Raw genomic sequence first — 18,110 nt, forward strand, 5'->3', positions numbered from 1 at the left:
ACTTCCTCTTGCTACAGAGGCAGGGAGTATTTTTGGAAGCCACAGGAGCTACTCCTGGTGCACAGCAGAGCCCAGACCTAACAAGGAGGGCATGTGGTTCCATGGACGAGCAAACACTTGAGGCTTATGCAGTCGCCATATTTTTTACAGTAAGATTTCTCCCAGTTTCGCTATTAACTGGAGATGGGCCCAAATCCATCTTCCCTGGGTTCACACCTGGGAGCTGGATTTGGATCCAAGTTCATAGCTGGGAACCACGTCAATCCACACACGAGTTCAGCAGCTTGCAGAAGGCTGGGCTCGGATCTAGATTTCTAGTGCTCGCGTTCAGTAAGTCCAGGTCCAGGATTTGGATTCATCCGATGACAGGGAGAAGCAGCTCCATTCAGATTTGCTGTTCTGACCAGGGAGGGTTAGTTCAGACCAGATTCTGCCAGTGAGCCAATTCCCACCGATATGCCTAACATCACTGGGCAGGAACAGGACCCACCTGCTCTTCTTCTAGCCTCTTCTGCTCGGTCTCAATGTACTGCTGAACAGCCATGTAAACAAACTTGTACTGCGCCTCCGTCTGCACCATGCCAGAGCGCTGCCTGCGCACCATCTGGATAGTTTTGGGGATGTCTATGTCACAGTCCAAACCTGGATGGGGAGAAGCCAAGGATCAGGAATTGAATGAGATTTCAGCGAGGTTGGGGGAGAAGACCCTCCCTCTTTCCCCACCCGTTCAAATACAGACCCCACCTCCTTTGAGCTGCTTGGAAGCCATGAAATAAACCCTACTGGACTCTTGCAGAAAGGTTAACCAGGGAAGGACGACCTATCTGCAGGTGTCTGGAACTCTCCTGCAGAACACGATGGAGAATTCTGTCCTGGCTACATTGCCCTGGAGGATGACTCAGAGCTCTTGGAAAGGAGATCCTTCTCCACTACCTCCTGGAGGCTGGTGGGCATGAGCCACACCCTTCCATAAGGAAAGAGGGCTTTAAGGAGGCACTCGGGGTGAACTGGCCCCTCTGAAGCCAATGGCAGAACTTCCCAAGTGAGGCCAAGAGCTCACCCTCAACCAGAGCTTGCTGGGGGCGTCTGGACATGCTTGCTTGTTTTGGGAGGCAGTGGATTTCTTCCTCATGAGGCACAGCACTATTCTCCTTTTGCCCGTCAGCCCAGAAGTGGAAACTTTACATTCCAGTGGAGTAAGAGGTCTTTCCCCAGCCCTCTAGCTACTTTCAGGTCAAAGCCCATAACAAGAGACGTACGGCCGAGCCCATTGGCCAGGGATCTTCAAACTCACTGCACTTGTAGGGGGATTGGATTAGACTATACTGCCATTCTGCAACCAAAGGGAGCATCCCGGGAACAAGGGGGGAAGCTAATGCTCTGGGACAGATCAGTTGCCATACCTTGCCTGTGAATGATATCCACCAGAATATCAATCACTATGATAGTGCCCGTGCGTCCTATTCCAGCGCTGGGGAGAGAAGACAAAGAGGGATCAGTGTGGGAAAAGCCAAAATGCCTCCCCAGACCCTACATAACTAGCCAGTTCAGTGCATGCCCTCCATCGGCGCATCAAGCCCATCGGAGCCGGTGTCTGGAATATTTGCTCTAACGACTTGCTGAAGCAGAGTCCTCAGAGAAGTATAGTCCAGTGGTCTGGGCAGGGAACTGGGAACCCAAACCTCCCCATTTCTAATCCTGGCTCTGCCACAGACTGCCTCAGTTACCCTATCTGTACCAGCCCTAGGGAAGTGCTAAGTATTGGCACTACACTAGAGGAAAAGGGAAGTTCATTTCAAGGACTTGCTATAACACATTTCACCTCCGTTCGTTATTGGCTCATGTGAGCAACCGCACCCTCTGGCCACCAACACAACCCCGCTGGCTGCCAGGTCGCTGGTGCATACCTGCAGTGCACGACGATCGGCCCAGAGTCTGGAATGCTTCGCTGTGCTCGGTTGACTTGATCCAGAAAGCTGAGGACCCCTCCTGGCTCGTTGGGGACCCCATGGTCTGGCCAGCTGAAATACTGATAGTGCTTTACCTGTCTGGGATGCTCCTCCTGTCGGACAGATAACCCAGTTGCTTGGTTAGAACAGCCCATGTGCGACAGTACAGTGCACGCAAAATGCCCCAAAAGATGATGGTCCCTGCCCCAAGGAGTTTACAACCCAAGAATGAGAGAAAAATGGTCGATACAACCTAGAGATGGGGCAGAGAGACTATTCTGCTAGGATAGAGCCCATCTGTGTAGCCACCCAAGCGAATAGGAGCGTGCTGACAAATGCAAGGGATGGATGCCTTTACTGGGGAGGTCAGGGAAGTTCTGCCCCATGCTGATTGCACGGATCCTTGTTCGAGAAACTCTCTCTCTCACAAAGCCAGCAGAACCCCAGTGCAAATCCAAAGGCACAGTAGCACAAGAAGCATTCCCTGCAGTGCAAACCTCCAGAAGCATGCCGACAACCAGAACCCGACGGGGTTAAAGGGTAAATGAACGCAAGAGCTGTGACCCCTGGCGTGATACTGGGAGGAACCGCATCGATAAGATAAATATTTCTACAACAGCGCAAAGCTACGAAGCTACAGGCCGGCTGCCTCTCCCCCACCATGGCTCAGCTAGTGTCCCGACGCCCCAGCCAAAGGATCGGGAGAAATGAGTGGCCTCTCACCCGGTCTGTCCGCGTGATCTCCAGCTCCCGGAGGTAGTAGCCCTGTGCCTCGCGCTCGCTCACGATCCGCACGCAGATGTACCCGTACTCCTTGGTGCAGTTCTTATCAGGCCAGTAGCGGAAACATTTATTCTGAAGGGACAGGGGAAAATGCCATTAAGGACTCTGCTCATCATTCAGGACCGGGGAGCTGGACAGGAACCCCTTCAGCACTCAGCAAACAGCCTACTGTACTGGGACCGCAAGAGCTTGTTGAATTCAATGCCAGTGGCTGGGTTGGCAGCAGCAGGGACGGCGGATTCTAAAAGCGTGAGCTGCTGCTGTTTGAACTCGAGGACCCAGTTCTCTTAGCCAAGGCTGCAGAATATTCCTCAACCTTGGTGTGTGACCCAGCCACCGCTAGCTGGGGACAGAGCGCCACCCCGAGCAGGTGTGGGTTACACCAGCACTTCCATGGTGCACGACTAACATTACAGGGACCCTCACCGCAGATAAATAGCACCTTCCTCCCCCAGAAATCCCATGACTGCAGTGAGGTTCCTCGTGCAGTGACACACTGAGCACTGCCAAGTGCGATCCCCACTTCGCAAGTGTGAAGGCAGGGAGATCCAAGGCACCGATGGGATACGTAACTTGCCCAAGGTCACACCATGGGGCAGTGTCTGAGACAGGAAGAGACCTCAGGAACACTGACTCCCCACTCCCCGACCCCTCCTGCAAGAAACCAGCTGATGGTTCCAGCAAGCAGGCGGCAGGTTGCAGGAGGTTAAACAATCCAGAGTTCGATTGGGGTGGAGATCCCCACCCCCTACGCACATTGCCCCCACGGACCCTCGATGGGAAGGCTTTTTTGGCCTGCAGGGCAAATGCCTAAAAAAGGCTAATCTCACAGAAGGTCACTTTCCCCCTAGATATCACACCTATTCTATCCCTGGCCGCTTGCAGTCCTGTGTGTGCACACCTCTGCCAATCTGTTCCAGTCCTTAACTGCAGCACCTCCAGCTGTCCCCTGTGCAGTTACATGGGTCACTCCATGACTCCGGACCCATCCCAATGCACCTTGCTGCTTGCCAACATCCCATTCTCTTCTAACTCATCTAAAACCCACCATTCCCCTATTTTGTACTGTATTAAGGCATTGCCTATATTAGAAAGGGTTTGCTGGTGTAGGTGTTGACTAATATATGCTGGGCTAGCATATGTATCAATAGGTATTATCCACACCGTCCATAGATCAGTGCACATTAAGCACACAACAGCAGTTATAAAGCCTAAACTGACCCATACTTTTTATACAACCCTGTTCACTTGTGCTAAATATTCCAAAACACCTTGCATTTGCTGAAGAATTTGGCATAAACAGATAGGAAACTTGTCAAAAATCAAGACACATTCATTCTAGGTCTTAGTACAATCTAGGGAAGTACGTCAGTGGACCAGTTTCCAAAATGCCAGGATCCAAAACAAAGAAGGGAGGAACAGACCAACTTAGGGAAGTGGGACAAATTGAGGGGGTGGATTTTAGCGATGCGCGACTCATAAAATCATCATATAAATAATCCCAAAGCTACACATTTCAGCTGGTATCATTCCTTCTGCGTAAGGTGAATGTAACAATGCTGCATGAGACAGCTTCCCGGAGACTGGCACCGCATAAAACCTTTTGCCTGTACTAGATTACCGGCTTACATGAATAAACATGCTTGTCTCTTCAATATATTTCATTACACACCAAAGGGTGGTCAAGCAATTGACTAAACAATTTATCAACCAGCTTCACTGGGAGAGAGTCAGAGTCTTCTAGTTCAGACACAGCTTATACTGGCACAAGAGTGCTTTCCCTGTTATAGTTCCTACCACTTTCCTTAATACAATTAGCTATTTTGGAATAGCCAGTATGACTGGATCTGCACTAGGGCTTTTAGTGTACAAATTTTAAAATAAAACAAGACAACCCCCCTCCACACACCCCCCCCCCAGTGGTATTGCCCGCCACAACTTCCTTTTGGGTCAGGACCCCCAATTTGAGAAACACTGCCCCCCCCCAGTGGTATTGATATACCAGCAAAAGTTTCTGGTGTAGCCTTGGTAACCTCTCCTTATCAATGGAAGCAGTTCTGGTTAGTCGCTCTATTGGTATCATAACACGTTCTCCAGACCCCCGCCCCCAAACTCTGTATGAAAATATATGCAGACAGAGCATATACAAGTTGTATAATTCTAACTCACTGCAGGGACATGCTGGCTGCCGCTTCCCCCAGCTCCCATTAGCTGGGGACAGAGAATTGCGGTCACTAGGCACTGCCCGGGGAGTGGGGAGGGGGGAGGTGGCCGTGTCTGCAGACGGTCAACGTCAGCAAACATCTCATGGCCAGCAATCAGATTACCCTGATGCTGCACTAGGCCTGCTTTTGACTATTGCCATTAGCTGGTCATCATGGAGGCACCAGGTTGATGCGCCTCAAGTCAGCAGTTTTCCCATCTAGAATTGCCTGGCCAACAGGAGGGATGAAATGCACCTGGCGGGCAAGAGGTTCCACAGACTATGCACTGCACGTTGGTCTGGCGACAACCTGCAAACCAAAGTACCCACCCTGCCTCTCTCCACTTCCTTCGTCGTCATGACTATGACATGGGTGTTTTCTTGGTACACCATAGCCCAGAAGTCGTTCACCGTCGTCTGCAGGCAGCCTTGGGTGGCAATGTAGACTTTGCAGTGCTCCGAGCTCCTTCCCTCTTCGGGTATGCTCTGGGTGTGGAAAGGAAATAGGAGTGAGGGACCCAGGACTGCCCTCGTGCAGCCCCGAGCTGGGAAGATGGAAGAATCCTATAGGACATGGCTGCCTGGCACTGCATGAGCTCTCCCGTGGAACGTCTGCCACCTAATACTAACAGGCTTTCCTCCAGTGATCAACTATATCAGACCCCAGACACAGAAATCGTTCTGCTCACAGTTTCGATACTCCATCACCAGTGTTAATGAGACACCCTCTGTCTGCAGTGACCTCTGTAGGGCCTTATTACCACTTGCTCAGTGCTAGATGCAGGTTGCAAGACAGCTGCCAAAGTTTGGTTGAATCAGACTGGAAAATAAGCGACCCCATCACATGGAGAAGGCTAGGGGCTTAGACACCTGAGCTGTTCCCGGCTCCAAATTGGTTTCAGCTCCCAGGCGAAAATGAGTTTGACCCAGCAGACAACCTTGTGCAACAGAGCCACGTTGGCAGCCCGTGCTCAGGGAATAGAAGAGCGGTGTTGGGCATTGAGACTGAGGCGTCTCCGAAGTCGCTGTGCAGAGGCAGCCAGGACACGGTGCCCACCAGCAATAGCAAAGCCTCAGGTCTGGAAGCACACACGCAGTTCACAATAAAGCCAGGCTTCCCCCACTCCAACCCCCGGACACACATCAAAGCCCTGCTGCTTTTTCTGGCCACCCAGAATGACAGCGGGTCCGGGCACTAGTTACCTGGCTCTCGGACCTCCCTTGAGGCACAATGTCAGTTCCATAGCTCCAGAGCGGACTGCAGTGCATTAGACTTCAGCAAAAAAGGCTACTAAGCAGCAGCTCCTCTTGCCAGACACAGACTGGAAGAGTCTCGCTGGCTGCAGGGAGCAGCCCACAGGGGCCTTGTACTCTGCCTACAGAACTGGTGGGGGACTATCAGGAAACTGCTTGAGAGCAGAAGGATTCTCAGCAGAGATGGCACCTGGCCTGTGACCAGCGAAATACAGGGGTTCCTGCTGGGCTTGCCTTTGTGATGGTATTCTTGGCGCCGCTGCATCCGCTCATGGGCAGTGAGGGCAGCCTTGGCCCCTCACCCGCAAGAGTGACCTTTCCCTCCCGACGTACCTTGATGTAGTTGGCGTTGATGTAGTCTGACCCTGGTATGCTCTCATCTACGTCTCGGAGCGCAACTCGCGTGGTATCGACTGCATGGGAAGAGAAGCTACATTCGAGCGACACGCAGAAGCATCACTGTGCTGCACACCGGGCCCCCAACAGTTGACCAGCTGGTCACGTGTGAATGATGCGGGTAATTTCAGGGCTGAGGCTAATTGGGTCCACTCCAGAGTGGAAAGAAAGAAGTTCCCCTAGTGATGAATCAAGGCAGCCCATTCTGCCTGGCTCTGGGGTACGCCACAAACCCATAACTAAGGCCAGACTCCTGGGAGGCGGTTGGATGCTACAGCAGTGAGGGGCACAATGGTACAACCCTTGAGTGGGTCTCACTTCCCCGGGGGCTAGCTCTGGCTTCATGTGATTTTTGGCCGATGCCAGCGAGGCTCAGCTGAGCTCTGGGCTTATTTGATTGCACAAAGGTGAAGGAGGAGGAAATGCCATTTTGCCTGAGTCTCTGGGATGCGGAAGTGGGGAGTTCAGGAAAGCACGAGAAAGGGCACCGAACTGAACAGACACCGGCTCTGATTCAATAGACAAATCCCACGTTCCTTAGCAGATGGGCAATGTGAATATTAGGCCCGGGCCTCTAAATGCCATGCAATCCCAGCCCCCAATACCACGGGCCAACTGTCCCCAGAGAAGCTCGGCAGCTAGAAAAAAACGACAGCCAGTGTCTCCTTACAGGGGAGGATGTTCTTGTAGCGATTCTTCGCTTTGTTCTCCACTCGCTGCCCTTCCTTCCTGGGGTAGAGGAGCTTACACTCCTGCTGCTGCAGCATCTGGGGAGAAGGGGACATGCAAGTGAACAGTGACACAGAAACAAGGGGCTCTCAGATACCAGAGAGGGATGGGGGGGGTTCCTCCAACATGGCATTGGAGAAATGGGGTGCCAAGAGGGGGCTCCTCAGAAACAAGGAATGGAGGAGAGGAGGGTAGGACTAGGAGAGGGATCCTACAAACACGGCATGGGTGGGAGGAGAAGAGGTGCAGGGAACTCCCTCAGATAGGGCAGGGCAGCCAGTTGTGGGGGTGAGGGGAGAGTGCCTCCCCTCGTGCTCAAACACTGGGAAAGTCTGATATTTCAATGCTAAGATCACATCCTCTGTGGGTGGCGGTAGAGGAGGGGTAACACAGCTGGACTCCTGTACCTCGAACTCTTCCCAGAACCCTTGCTTGGCCTTCTCACTGTGATCCGCCATTTTGTTCAGCTCCTTCACTCGGTTTTCGATGTTGGCAGCGTTGATGCGCGTGGCATTAAAGGGCTGAAAAGTAGGCAGGGTTAGAACACAGAGATGCCCCGTGACACTGGGACTCCACTCCCACGGGGGCCCCTGCTCTCTCCCCACCAACTCGCTAGAGGATGTGCTCCAAAGCACAACACCCACCCTCTCCCACATCTTCAGCTCACTCCTGCAGTTGTAAGGCCGGGCTCATGAGATGCTCGGGTGGGGCAGTAGCTGCTGGGGTGGAAACCACCCTCTCCAGATCTAAAAGCAGGAATCTACAACCCAAGGTAGAGAACCAGGTGCTGCAGTTCAAAGATTGTAGCAGACAAAACTCTGCTTGTGGACTAGCCACTAGATAGTGACAAAAAACACAGTGTCGCCAGGGGGTCACTAATAACGTAAGAGGTTCCAGGCTCAAACCCCCAAAATCTTCCACTTCCTAAAGCCTTTGTTCAGGCACCACTGTTTGAGTGGGAGAAGCCAGGCTGGGGGGCAGAAATGTCTTATGGGAAGCTGCTACATGGACAGAGGGAATGCAAACAACAATCCCATTGTAAAACAGGACTGGCCAGAGCACCCCGTGACGTGCTCTTGGGAGGGTTGGTTAGTTCATGTGTACCAAAGTCCACGCTTATTAGTCGTCACCTGTTTCAGATGAACCACAGCACCGGATTTCTCCACCATGGGGTTTTTCTTGTAGTGCTCTACCAGGTCTGTGAGCGTGTCGAACCTCTCGCCTCCCCCAACGTCATACTTCCCATCTGGCTGCGGGAGGAAGTGGCGAATTATTAGTGTGACCAGAGCACGCGTCGTGTGCCTCATCCAACGCTCGCTGGTGTCAGTGGGATTCTTCCCACTGGACTCCAGGGAGAGCTGGACAGGGCCCAAGGAGAGCAAAGAAAACCTAGTCCCCCTCCTAACAGCCAGTTCAGGGTTTCCCACCTGGTAGCGGATCATCACATGAGTCACCCGTGGCTTCCGGTCTCCTGTCTCCATCTTGTCTTCATTCGTCAGCACTGATAAGACAAAGTCCCCTGGTTTGCTTTGGCTCTCCCGCACCAGAAAGCTCCCTGGCTTGCCTTTCTCCGTCAAGAGCTTCTCTGCCTCTTTGCCAGTCAGATGCCCATGGTACCACCTGGGAGAATGGAGAAGGCAATCAGGGTGGAGGCGAGACACAGAGATATAGCAGCACTCAAAGAGCAAAAAAAAGATTCTCCTCCCTATAGACAGGTGGTTATTCAGATACCATTAAGACTGGGCCAAAAACTTGTATGATGCTACCTAGCTTCAGCTTTTATTGCAAACCCCAGGCTCGAACCAGAGAAGACAGAGCAAAGAGACGGGAAATTCTCAAGCTCAACCCAGAAAGAGTGCTCCCATGAGCTCTTGCAAAGCGGGCACGCCAAGCTTATGCAGCTATCCTTGCCACTCATGAGACACTGGTTTTACAGCTCTCAGTCCCACTGCCTGCCCAGCTGGGGAAAGTCCCCAGCTTGGAATATTTTAGGAGTAAAACCCCAGGGACATTGCTGCTATATGCTGCAAGGGCACGTCAATACTTCACCCGGCTGAGAGGATGCAAACATCAGGACTTTTATTTGCCCCACCGGACAAATACAAAATGGCAGTAGCCTCAAACAACACATTGGTTTAATATACTAATTTATCTCTGGGATCAGCTCCTCATTACGTTACAAGTGAAATCAGTCTAGCAGATCTCATTAGGGAACATCTCTATTTAAAGACACACACAGCAGGACACTCATAACTAGCAGTCTTTGGTCAGCAAAAGCCCGCAAGTAGAATAGCAAAGGTTGCTGCAGCTCAGGAATGAGATGCACTGGCAGATCGCACCCTGTGGGTCTGTGCAGGATTTGCACAATAAACCCCACGAGCTCCAGTTAGCACCATTCAACCACTCACTTTCCTGATCACCAAATTCACTTTGAGATTTAAGAGATGGGCCTTCTCCTGTGCTGAGAGTTTGGGAAAACAGCAGGATTTGATCTGCTCCACCAGGAAACTACAACCCCTCTCTCACCTTGCACAGAATTACCTTCCTAGCTCCATGCTGCCCTGCTTTTAAAATGCAAGCCACTCATTTTCCCACACCTTCGCCGCTAGATGGCAGCGCTAACATGCTCTGGACAGAGGGACACACTTTAGTTAAGTGAGAGCTCCTACTGAACCGACACTTTTCATCTGCAGAACTCCAGCACTTTACGAAAGTGGCCATTTCCCACACAGCAGTTGTGTTACTTTCTCAAGGCTACCTAGTGAATCCGAAGTAGGGCGGGCTGAGCATAGAACACAGTTCCTCCTAGCCCTGTGCCACAACTGGAACACGCTGCTTTTATTCCTGGATTCCCGTGTTCACTTTGGTCCAGCAGCCTCGTTAGTTTAGCCTTGATCATGGAAGGATGGTCCAGTGGTTGGAGCACTAGCTTAGCATTTGGGAGATCCATGGTTTGTTTCCTGCTCTACCCCAAACTTCCAGTGTGACTTTGGGTAAATCTGTCTGTGTACTGTGCTCCACCCGTACTCCTCTTCCTTTTCTCCCAGTCTTGTCTCATCGGCTTAGATTTACTCTCTTTGGTGGGTACGGGCACTATCTCACTGTGTGCATACAACAACCAGCACAATCAGGCCTCTCGTCACTATTGTAATACAGATGATGCTAAAGCAGAGCTTCTCTGCCTCAGGGCATCCAGTGCCCACGCTCAGTCAACAACTCAGTTCTCTGGGCAGATGCCACTTGGTTCCCAGATTGATGAGGTTGGCTCCTGGCCTGCAAGCCAGGCTGCTAGGAATTCAGAGTGACCCAAAATATCTTCCAGGGAAGATGCAATGGCATCACGTCATGTCTCAGCAACTTTGTTCCAGAGGACGACGTTTATGGAGCGGGAGCCAGCGAGGCCGATCCTCCGGAGCAGGCTGTGATGACAGCAATTTCAGCCACGGGCTGTGGGGTACCTGAAGAGCAAATCACTTCACCCCGATTTGAGACTGTGTTAGGAGTACACGTATGGGTGAATTTTATTGCTGCTGAAAGTGATGGAATGACAGCACTTTGCTAGAGTCAGCCAGGCACCGTGCACACTTCTCACATGCTGCTCTGCAAATATGCCTCAATCCCCGTTCCCAGGACTCTCTGCTAGTCTAGAACCAGATCCCCACACAGCTCTTCCCATCCACGTCTGCAGCCCCCTGCCCCCTTGTATTCCTGGACCTGGGGCCCATTTTTCTTAACATCGGAGTCACAGTGCTGGCAATGAGCAGAAATCCTTTTAAAACAAAACACAACAACAACCTTTCGCCATGCCAGAGTCTCTCTGGAAGGAATCAACACAAGGAGGGTTTCCACTTCTCCAGGGCTTCTGTTAGCGTTAACTGCTTCTCAGGCTGCAGGATGGAATGAGCAACTAACCCGTCTTAGCAACCAGGCAGCACATGAGCCGGAGGGACTTCCCAGCTCCTCGGCTGGCCAGGGCAGCTCACATGATAGTGCACAGGGAGAGAAGCTGCGATTTCAGGAAGTGAGACCATCCCGCCGACTGACTGTGGCTGCTAAAGTTAGAGTAATTAGGGGCCGCAAGTGGCATCTCCACCCGCGTGCCCGTTCATTTCCCTTTCTGGTCCAGGCAGACCAGCTCTTTGGGGGCATGTGACACTGGGGAAATCGGAGTGCGATGGTCATGGGGGTGGGGGCGGGGTTGCTAATCTGGGACTCAGGGAAAGTCTGAGGTTACCGGTGGCAAGTTTGCAATTCAACAGAAGTCAAAGGGACCCCAGTGTTACAGGTTCTCATGACTGTCACAAGGGGTGGGGGGCGGGGGAAGGGACAACGCACTGCTAAACAGACTCTGAAGGGATCACGAGAGTCTGTGAGGGCAGCTCTTAGGCTACGAAACCCAAATGCATCCAGTTTTGGGCTCTGTTCCAAACCCAGCCCAGGTGCATGGTCAGCCTCAGTGCAAACCTCCTTGGAGCGCTTCAGTGCGTGATGCTTGGGGATCTGCCCAGCGTGTTCGACAGGTCCCCCCTCCCCAGGCAGGCCGAGAGCAGTGGCTCACCTCTCCGAGGTGGGGTCCTGGCAGTTCAGAGGGTATTTCAGCTCAATCACGTTGCTGTTTTTCTCCCGCAGCAGCCCCTGCTGCTCGATGTAGTACTGCACCAGCTCAGCCAAGGTAGCAAACTTCTCCCCGCCATAGAGATCGTAGTAGTCTCCGGTGTTCTGGATCTTAATGTGCGTCACCTCGTCGTGTCTCCTGGTGTTGGAGAAGACAGGACATTGTATCAGTGTGTGTGTGTGGGGGGCACAGCATACACAGGCAGTGAGCTTCGGAGTCCAGGGCCCCCCAGTAGAATTCTAACACGAGGTCATTGTAACAAACAGCTCTTATCTAGCACTCAAGAGACTTTACAAAGGAGGCTGGTACCCCCATTATGCCCATTTTACAGACAGGCAAGCAACTCCCTCCCCATGCCTTAGTTTCCCAAGTCAGTCAGCAGGCCAGTGGCAGAGCTGGAAATGGAACCCAGGTCTCTTGAGTCCCAGGCCAGCATTCTGCCCACTAAGTAACACTACCTCTGCGGATACACCCACACTAATAGGCATCCACATCAACTGGAGTCATATCGCACAAACCTCACATCAGATAATTAGTATTTTTTTCCCCAGCAGTGCCCCATTTAAAAGCATCTCGCGGCCCGATTTTCAGAGGAGTTGGGCATTTGCCTCTCCCTTCAACTTGAGCCTTACAGGTGCTTAAGAGCCCCAGAGGTGTCAGTACTTGTCTGTCCTTTTTAACTCCAGTTCTGAGACCTACAGCTCCCTCCCCCAGTGAGAGGATCTTGGAGATCGCTGCTAAGGGACGCTGGTGCATGCGTGTCACCTACTAACACCAGGTTCAGCGCCTGGCACCTTGGGACAGAGCGAGGATGATTGCTTCCTAGCACCTGATGGACATTTATTCAGGACACAAGATGTTCCTAGATGCATGTGTAACCCCCACACCTCCTGAGTGCGGTATTCTGTCCCATCTAGCAGCACCTAGACCACTTAGCGTTAGATGAGTCTGCTCTACAACCTTAGCTAACAGCCAGTTGCTTTCAGCTCATGCAGTAGAGGCTCATGCATTAAGCTCTAGAGGTCCCAGGTTCAATCCTGCCTGCTGATAACCAGGGTCTGTCGGTGTTACGCGAGCAGGACAGAGTTGCAACAGCATTGTTGCACAGGGCCCAGGACTGTATTCAGGCCAGGATTCAGGTCCACTGGCAGAGCTGCACAGGGTACGTCTACACAGCCCACAGCAGCAAGCAGGTGCCAAGCCCAGATGGATGGGCTCATGATCCGATGCTAAAAATAGCCCTCCCCTCTGCTAAGGCCTCAGAGAGCAAATTACTCTGTCTACACAGCTGTTTTCAGTGCGGTAGCACAACCGAGTCTGTCGACCCAGGCGCAGAGGCTTGCCTCCATGGGCTGTGCAGAGGTCCTCCAGCCCAGGGCAGGAGGAGAAAAGCGGATGTTGCAGGGTGTGGCTGGTGCCTGTTGCTAGACGAGCCTATGACAGGAAGAGCAGGATTTAGATGCCGGGCACTGGCCAGGACCTAGGGAGAAAGCTTCCAGCCCACGTGTGACCTGTCTTGGAAAGGAAAGTGACGACCCAACCTTGGCTAGAGTCCAGGTCCCCACCACCCCTCAGCATTAAAAGCAAATAAGCAGCAGAACATGGACGGAGCTGGATTATTTCATTGTCTCCCCACCCCAACCTCTAAAGCCATTGAGACAGCTGGCTGGGACGGACTTGCACTCTGAACTCGTTCTGGTTTCCCTCCGACTCTTTCCCACAGGGGTCCACGCGCAATGCACATGAGACGCTATCAAGCCACTAGTTCAGAGCGTCGGAGCAATCCACATCCTCCTGACTTTGCCACGTGCTCTGCCCCAGTGTCTCCCAGAGCCCCAGGTATGTGTGTTTACCAGCTTCTTCCAAGGGCCCCCCCTCAGCCCTTGTAAAACCCAGCCAAGTTCCTGCCACAGCCCTTGCCAACCTTCCCGAGAGGCAAGTGAATTGCATTTTACATGCACTTAGCGGCAGCCCTGCTGAGCTCATCCATGGCAACTGGGAGCCTGTCGCTGAGAAAGAGACAGAGATAGAGAGGGAGGACAAGCAGCTCCTGGCCTCTGTCTGTTGCCACAGCAACTTCTACAGCAAGACAGAGGAGACCTGGGAGGTGCAAGGGGTGGGTAAGGTCATGCAGAAGAGTCACTAGTTTTGGAGAGCACAGAATTAGAAGGGCCTGACGCATTCTGCGCAGGGTCAAATGGAACAGAGCCACATCCAAAGCCCACGGACACCAGGGAAGGACTCATGTTTAATCAAACAGTCCCCAGGCAAGGCTGCTTTCGACAGGTCAATCCGGAAGCTGGCTGCGTGTCGAGGAGCAAAGTGGCAAGAAGCGTGGTTACACCTGGGTTACACTGCGGGTTGTGCATTAGAGTAGCTGTATCAACGCTGATACAACGCCAGGGCAAGCGCCCAGTTCAGAGGTGCCACACTGTGACGAGATGGGGCTGGTACCACTGCTTAGCCGTGTAACTCACTCAGACAGCGGCACCGGTATTAGTCCGGCTTCGCACCATGCCTACAAGGCTTTGAAGCAGTGTCTTACATCAATTTAGCTGCTTCCGTGCAAATTCCTCTAATCTAGACAAGCCCTTGCAGGCTGAGTTTTCCTCAAGGGGCAGCTTCCAGTTATTCTGAGTGAGGAAGAACGCGCCCCTCGCTGTAGAATGGGTAGGGGGAAATCAGAGGATGCCGGGTACAGACAAGTTGACCTATACTACTGCGAACCAGTGCAAATATGCACGTGATGGCCTGCAATGCCTGGAGATATACCTCTCTCATAACTGGAAAGGACCCTGAAAGGTCATTGACTCCAGTCCCCTGCCTTCACTAGCAGGACCAAGTACTGATTTTGCCCCAGATCCCTAAGTGGCCCTCTCAAGGATTGAACTCAACCCTGGGTTTAGCAGGCCAACGCTCAAACCACTGAGCTATCCCTGCCCCTCAGCCAGCAATGAAATTGAATGAGCGTGAATGGAGCTAAGTCAGTTTGCATCACCTGTTAGCCTCATTTTGCTGGCTGTTTTTTGGCCCAGATTTGGGTCCTCAGATGGGTTTCCAGCCTAGAGTCACCCCATCAGTTGACAGCACAATCATTTCTGCATCTAGGGACCGCGACACCAAAAGGGAGGTAGCAGGAATCAAATGAGGAAAGGAGGGCTAACTCGTTACACTGAATACATTTAATTTAATTCTCAGTAGCAACAGCAGAGGGATGATGGGACTGTGAAAGCCAATGGATTTTGCAAAAGAGCATCTCTTATTCAGGTCCAGCTCAGTGGGCAAGTCCCTTTCAAATGCACAGAGCTGCATTTATTTAGCTCAATAAAGCTATCCAAGAAGTGCAGATGAGTTTTAAGTGCCATCAGTGGTGCTGAACCCTCGGTGACCCAGGGCAAAAGTCTGACTTCCAGAAATGCAGCAGTAGCCACACGTTCTCTAGCCGCTCCGCTTCCTCAAAGATTCATCAGCCCCCCACGGTAGGCCAGATCCTCCGCTGGTGTAAACCGGCATAAGTGCCACGGGCTTGTGGAGCTGTGCCCATGTGCTAGGGAGCTCAGGCTGTTTACCTTTGGTTCTGCCACAGAGGGGGATGGTTCTTAAGCTAATAAGAATGCTGCCATAAGCAAACAAGCCCTTCTCCACAGAAACTCCAAGTAGAGTCAGAGCAGCATTAGGCCAATATCTAGTGCTTCTGAAAAGCCTTTTTACGTCCCAGTAGAATTTTTTGGCCCAGCAACACCTGAAACCCATCTCTGGAGAGGCCGGCACTGCATGCCGGGTCACATGCAGTAAACAGAGGCACACAATGCTGAGTGGTGAATTTTAGTTTGACCTTTCACCCAGAAACCCTATATACTGAGCACAAAAGCTCAAGTTAGACCACAGCATTTCAGTCCTCAAGAAACTAAGCTGCCGTGTGCCAAAGGCAGAGCAGGAGCGACTTTTGAAAGGTCTGGTGTTTTGATGGAGTTACCGGGACATGGTTAACACCCGTCTAACTCCAGCTTGAATCAGACCCTTTCAGAGTCTGTTCTAGTTGTAGTATAGACACAGCCATAAAAGTCTGGGACGTCTGAATCTGGGGTAGAGATGACAAACCCTCCTCTCAGAAGAGTCGGGCTGTTCAGATGCTCAGGTATAATGATGCTGCTGACGTGCTAGGGAAGGATTTCCAAGGGGATTCTGGGCCAGCTTTTCAAGAGAAATGTGGCAAGTCTTTTCAAAGTCTGTCTCCAACTGTGGTTACTCAGCCCTTCAAAAACACCCGACCATAGTCAGAGATAGTAATTGTCACCACACGCGCTGGAAACATCTTTAGTGAGAGAGAAAGAGTAAGCGTAGGTTAAAATCAGACCTTATCTACCCCTTATGCAAAGTGAGGGTGCATATAAAGGCATCAAGAGCGGGGAGATCTCTAAGCTACGCTTCCCCAATGTCACAGCCTGGCCGGGCAAAAGTTTTGTCCTAAATTGGGCAGCATCATTACTGATCCAATCACAGCTGGCAGATGAAGCTCGCCAGCCGTTTTGTGCCTGAGGCTGGATGCAGAGAGCCCTTTGCTCAGCACAGAACACACCGGATGGAAGCCACATCTTTGCCATTTGGCCAGACGCTCTGAAGTTTCCTTCATTCTGCTTCTCCCTCCCGACAACCCAAGCCCATTAAAAACCTACAAAGCCTCAGTTCACTGAAATCCCCCCTGCCCCTCCCGGTCAAAAGGCTGCTAGAACTGTATGGATGCAAAGGGAAATTGGACAATCGGAGCCCTTTATCCAGGCAGCCCTCAAGGTCCTGCTTAGCACAAAGGGCATTGAGGGATTTCATTCCCTCCCACCTCCCCATGCCCTTTTGCAACTTTAAAAGTCTCCCTGAGCAGTTTCGAATTGGGCCACAGACCCCAATCCCTGAACAACATCCTCATCAATGCAACAACCTGGTCTGATGAAAGAGAGCAAAGCAGAGATACATGGCTCACCCAGTGGCATTGCTACTGTTCGTTAACAACGTGGACATTGTTCTAGCACGTGGACACAGACTGTTTGAAATCTCCAAAGAAGTTGGATCTTGTCAGCAGAGTCAGCAAGTTCAAAACCCTCTGAGCCAGATGATGCGTCAATTCCAACCTTCTCATGAGAAACCCCAATAATTTGTATTACAATGGCATATCTGGACGCCTCGTTAGAGAGCACGGCACCACCATGTTAGGCATTGCATCACCACAGAGACTCTCAGTCCCTGCCCTGAAGGCTTTGCAACCTACTTAGGAGGAGAGATAAAAGGAGAGAGATATTTTGCATTTTTACGTCTATTCTACAGGTGAAGAACTGCAGCACAAAGAGATAAAGGAACTTATGTAAGGTCACAAGTAATCAGTGACAGAGTCAAGATTCAAAACAAGATCTCCTGAATCTGGCCACCCTTCCTTTCATAACCTTCACATCAGCAGCAGCTTCTCATGTATAGGAAGAGCAGCAGTGCCTGGAAGAGCCTACATGGTCTGCTGATGAAGTGGGGATGCAGATACCCACCAGAATTCAGAACAACTAGGAAAAACTCACTATGGGTGGTCAAAATGTTTTGCATGAGCTAAGAGCTCACCCAAACCCTGCCTATGGCCCCAAAGGGAACCACAACTCTTTTTTTGATGGTTGAAAATATCTGGCATTTTCTTTATTATAACATTTCCCCCATGAGAGAAGTTGTTCTGTGCTGTTTCTTAGCTGGGCCAATTGAGAACAGACTCAAGACTTCCAGAACAGCCTCATTAGGTTTCAAGGCAGATTTCTAGACCGAAGATGCTCATATTGGCGGGCATCTGAATCGGATAATTTTTGGCACCAAAAGGCAGAAGAATTGGTCTACGAGTCAAAACATGAGCCACACTTGGCTGCTGTCTGCCCCCCCCCTTAAAAAAAAAAAAAAAAGTATTTTTGGTCACATGTTTCATCGGGCAGAGGCACAAAGACAGCCTAAAGCTTATCAGGCAATGTGTGACCCCACTTGCAAAACACCAAAATGTTGTCTATGCAAAACAGGAAGAGCCTCCCACGTATTTTAGAAACTTGGTTGAAAACTTGGCCCTGAACAGACAGTAGCCTGGGTTCTCACAAAATGCTCAGTTCTCTACCATTGCATCACGCCAAAGAAAGCTGAATGTTATTCTCTTGCCTTTTGGGAT

At 51.5% G+C, this 18,110-nt stretch overlaps 1 protein-coding gene across 2 annotated transcripts in view; it reads right to left on the reverse strand.

Annotated features, from left to right (window-relative positions):
• Positions 1-18,110, reverse strand: part of LOC116824594 (tyrosine-protein phosphatase non-receptor type 11-like) — a 93,364-nt gene that overhangs the window by 4,378 nt on the left and 70,876 nt on the right. For both annotated transcript variants that reach the window (XM_032779977.2, XM_032779978.2), the window contains exons 3-13: positions 11,873-12,067; positions 8,742-8,934; positions 8,445-8,564; positions 7,722-7,835; positions 7,256-7,352; positions 6,523-6,602; positions 5,266-5,421; positions 2,673-2,804; positions 1,908-2,062; positions 1,404-1,471; positions 491-642 (exon numbers count right to left, since the gene is read on the reverse strand). In XM_032779977.2, the coding sequence (XP_032635868.1) occupies positions 491-642; positions 1,404-1,471; positions 1,908-2,062; positions 2,673-2,804; positions 5,266-5,421; positions 6,523-6,602; positions 7,256-7,352; positions 7,722-7,835; positions 8,445-8,564; positions 8,742-8,934; positions 11,873-12,067 (1,462 nt within the window). The remainder of the gene's footprint in view (positions 1-490; positions 643-1,403; positions 1,472-1,907; positions 2,063-2,672; positions 2,805-5,265; positions 5,422-6,522; positions 6,603-7,255; positions 7,353-7,721; positions 7,836-8,444; positions 8,565-8,741; positions 8,935-11,872; positions 12,068-18,110) is intronic.

The sequence above is a fragment of the Chelonoidis abingdonii genome, chromosome 23, assembly GCF_003597395.2.
Source record: "Chelonoidis abingdonii isolate Lonesome George chromosome 23, CheloAbing_2.0, whole genome shotgun sequence".
Lineage (NCBI taxonomy): Eukaryota > Metazoa > Chordata > Testudines > Testudinidae > Chelonoidis > Chelonoidis abingdonii.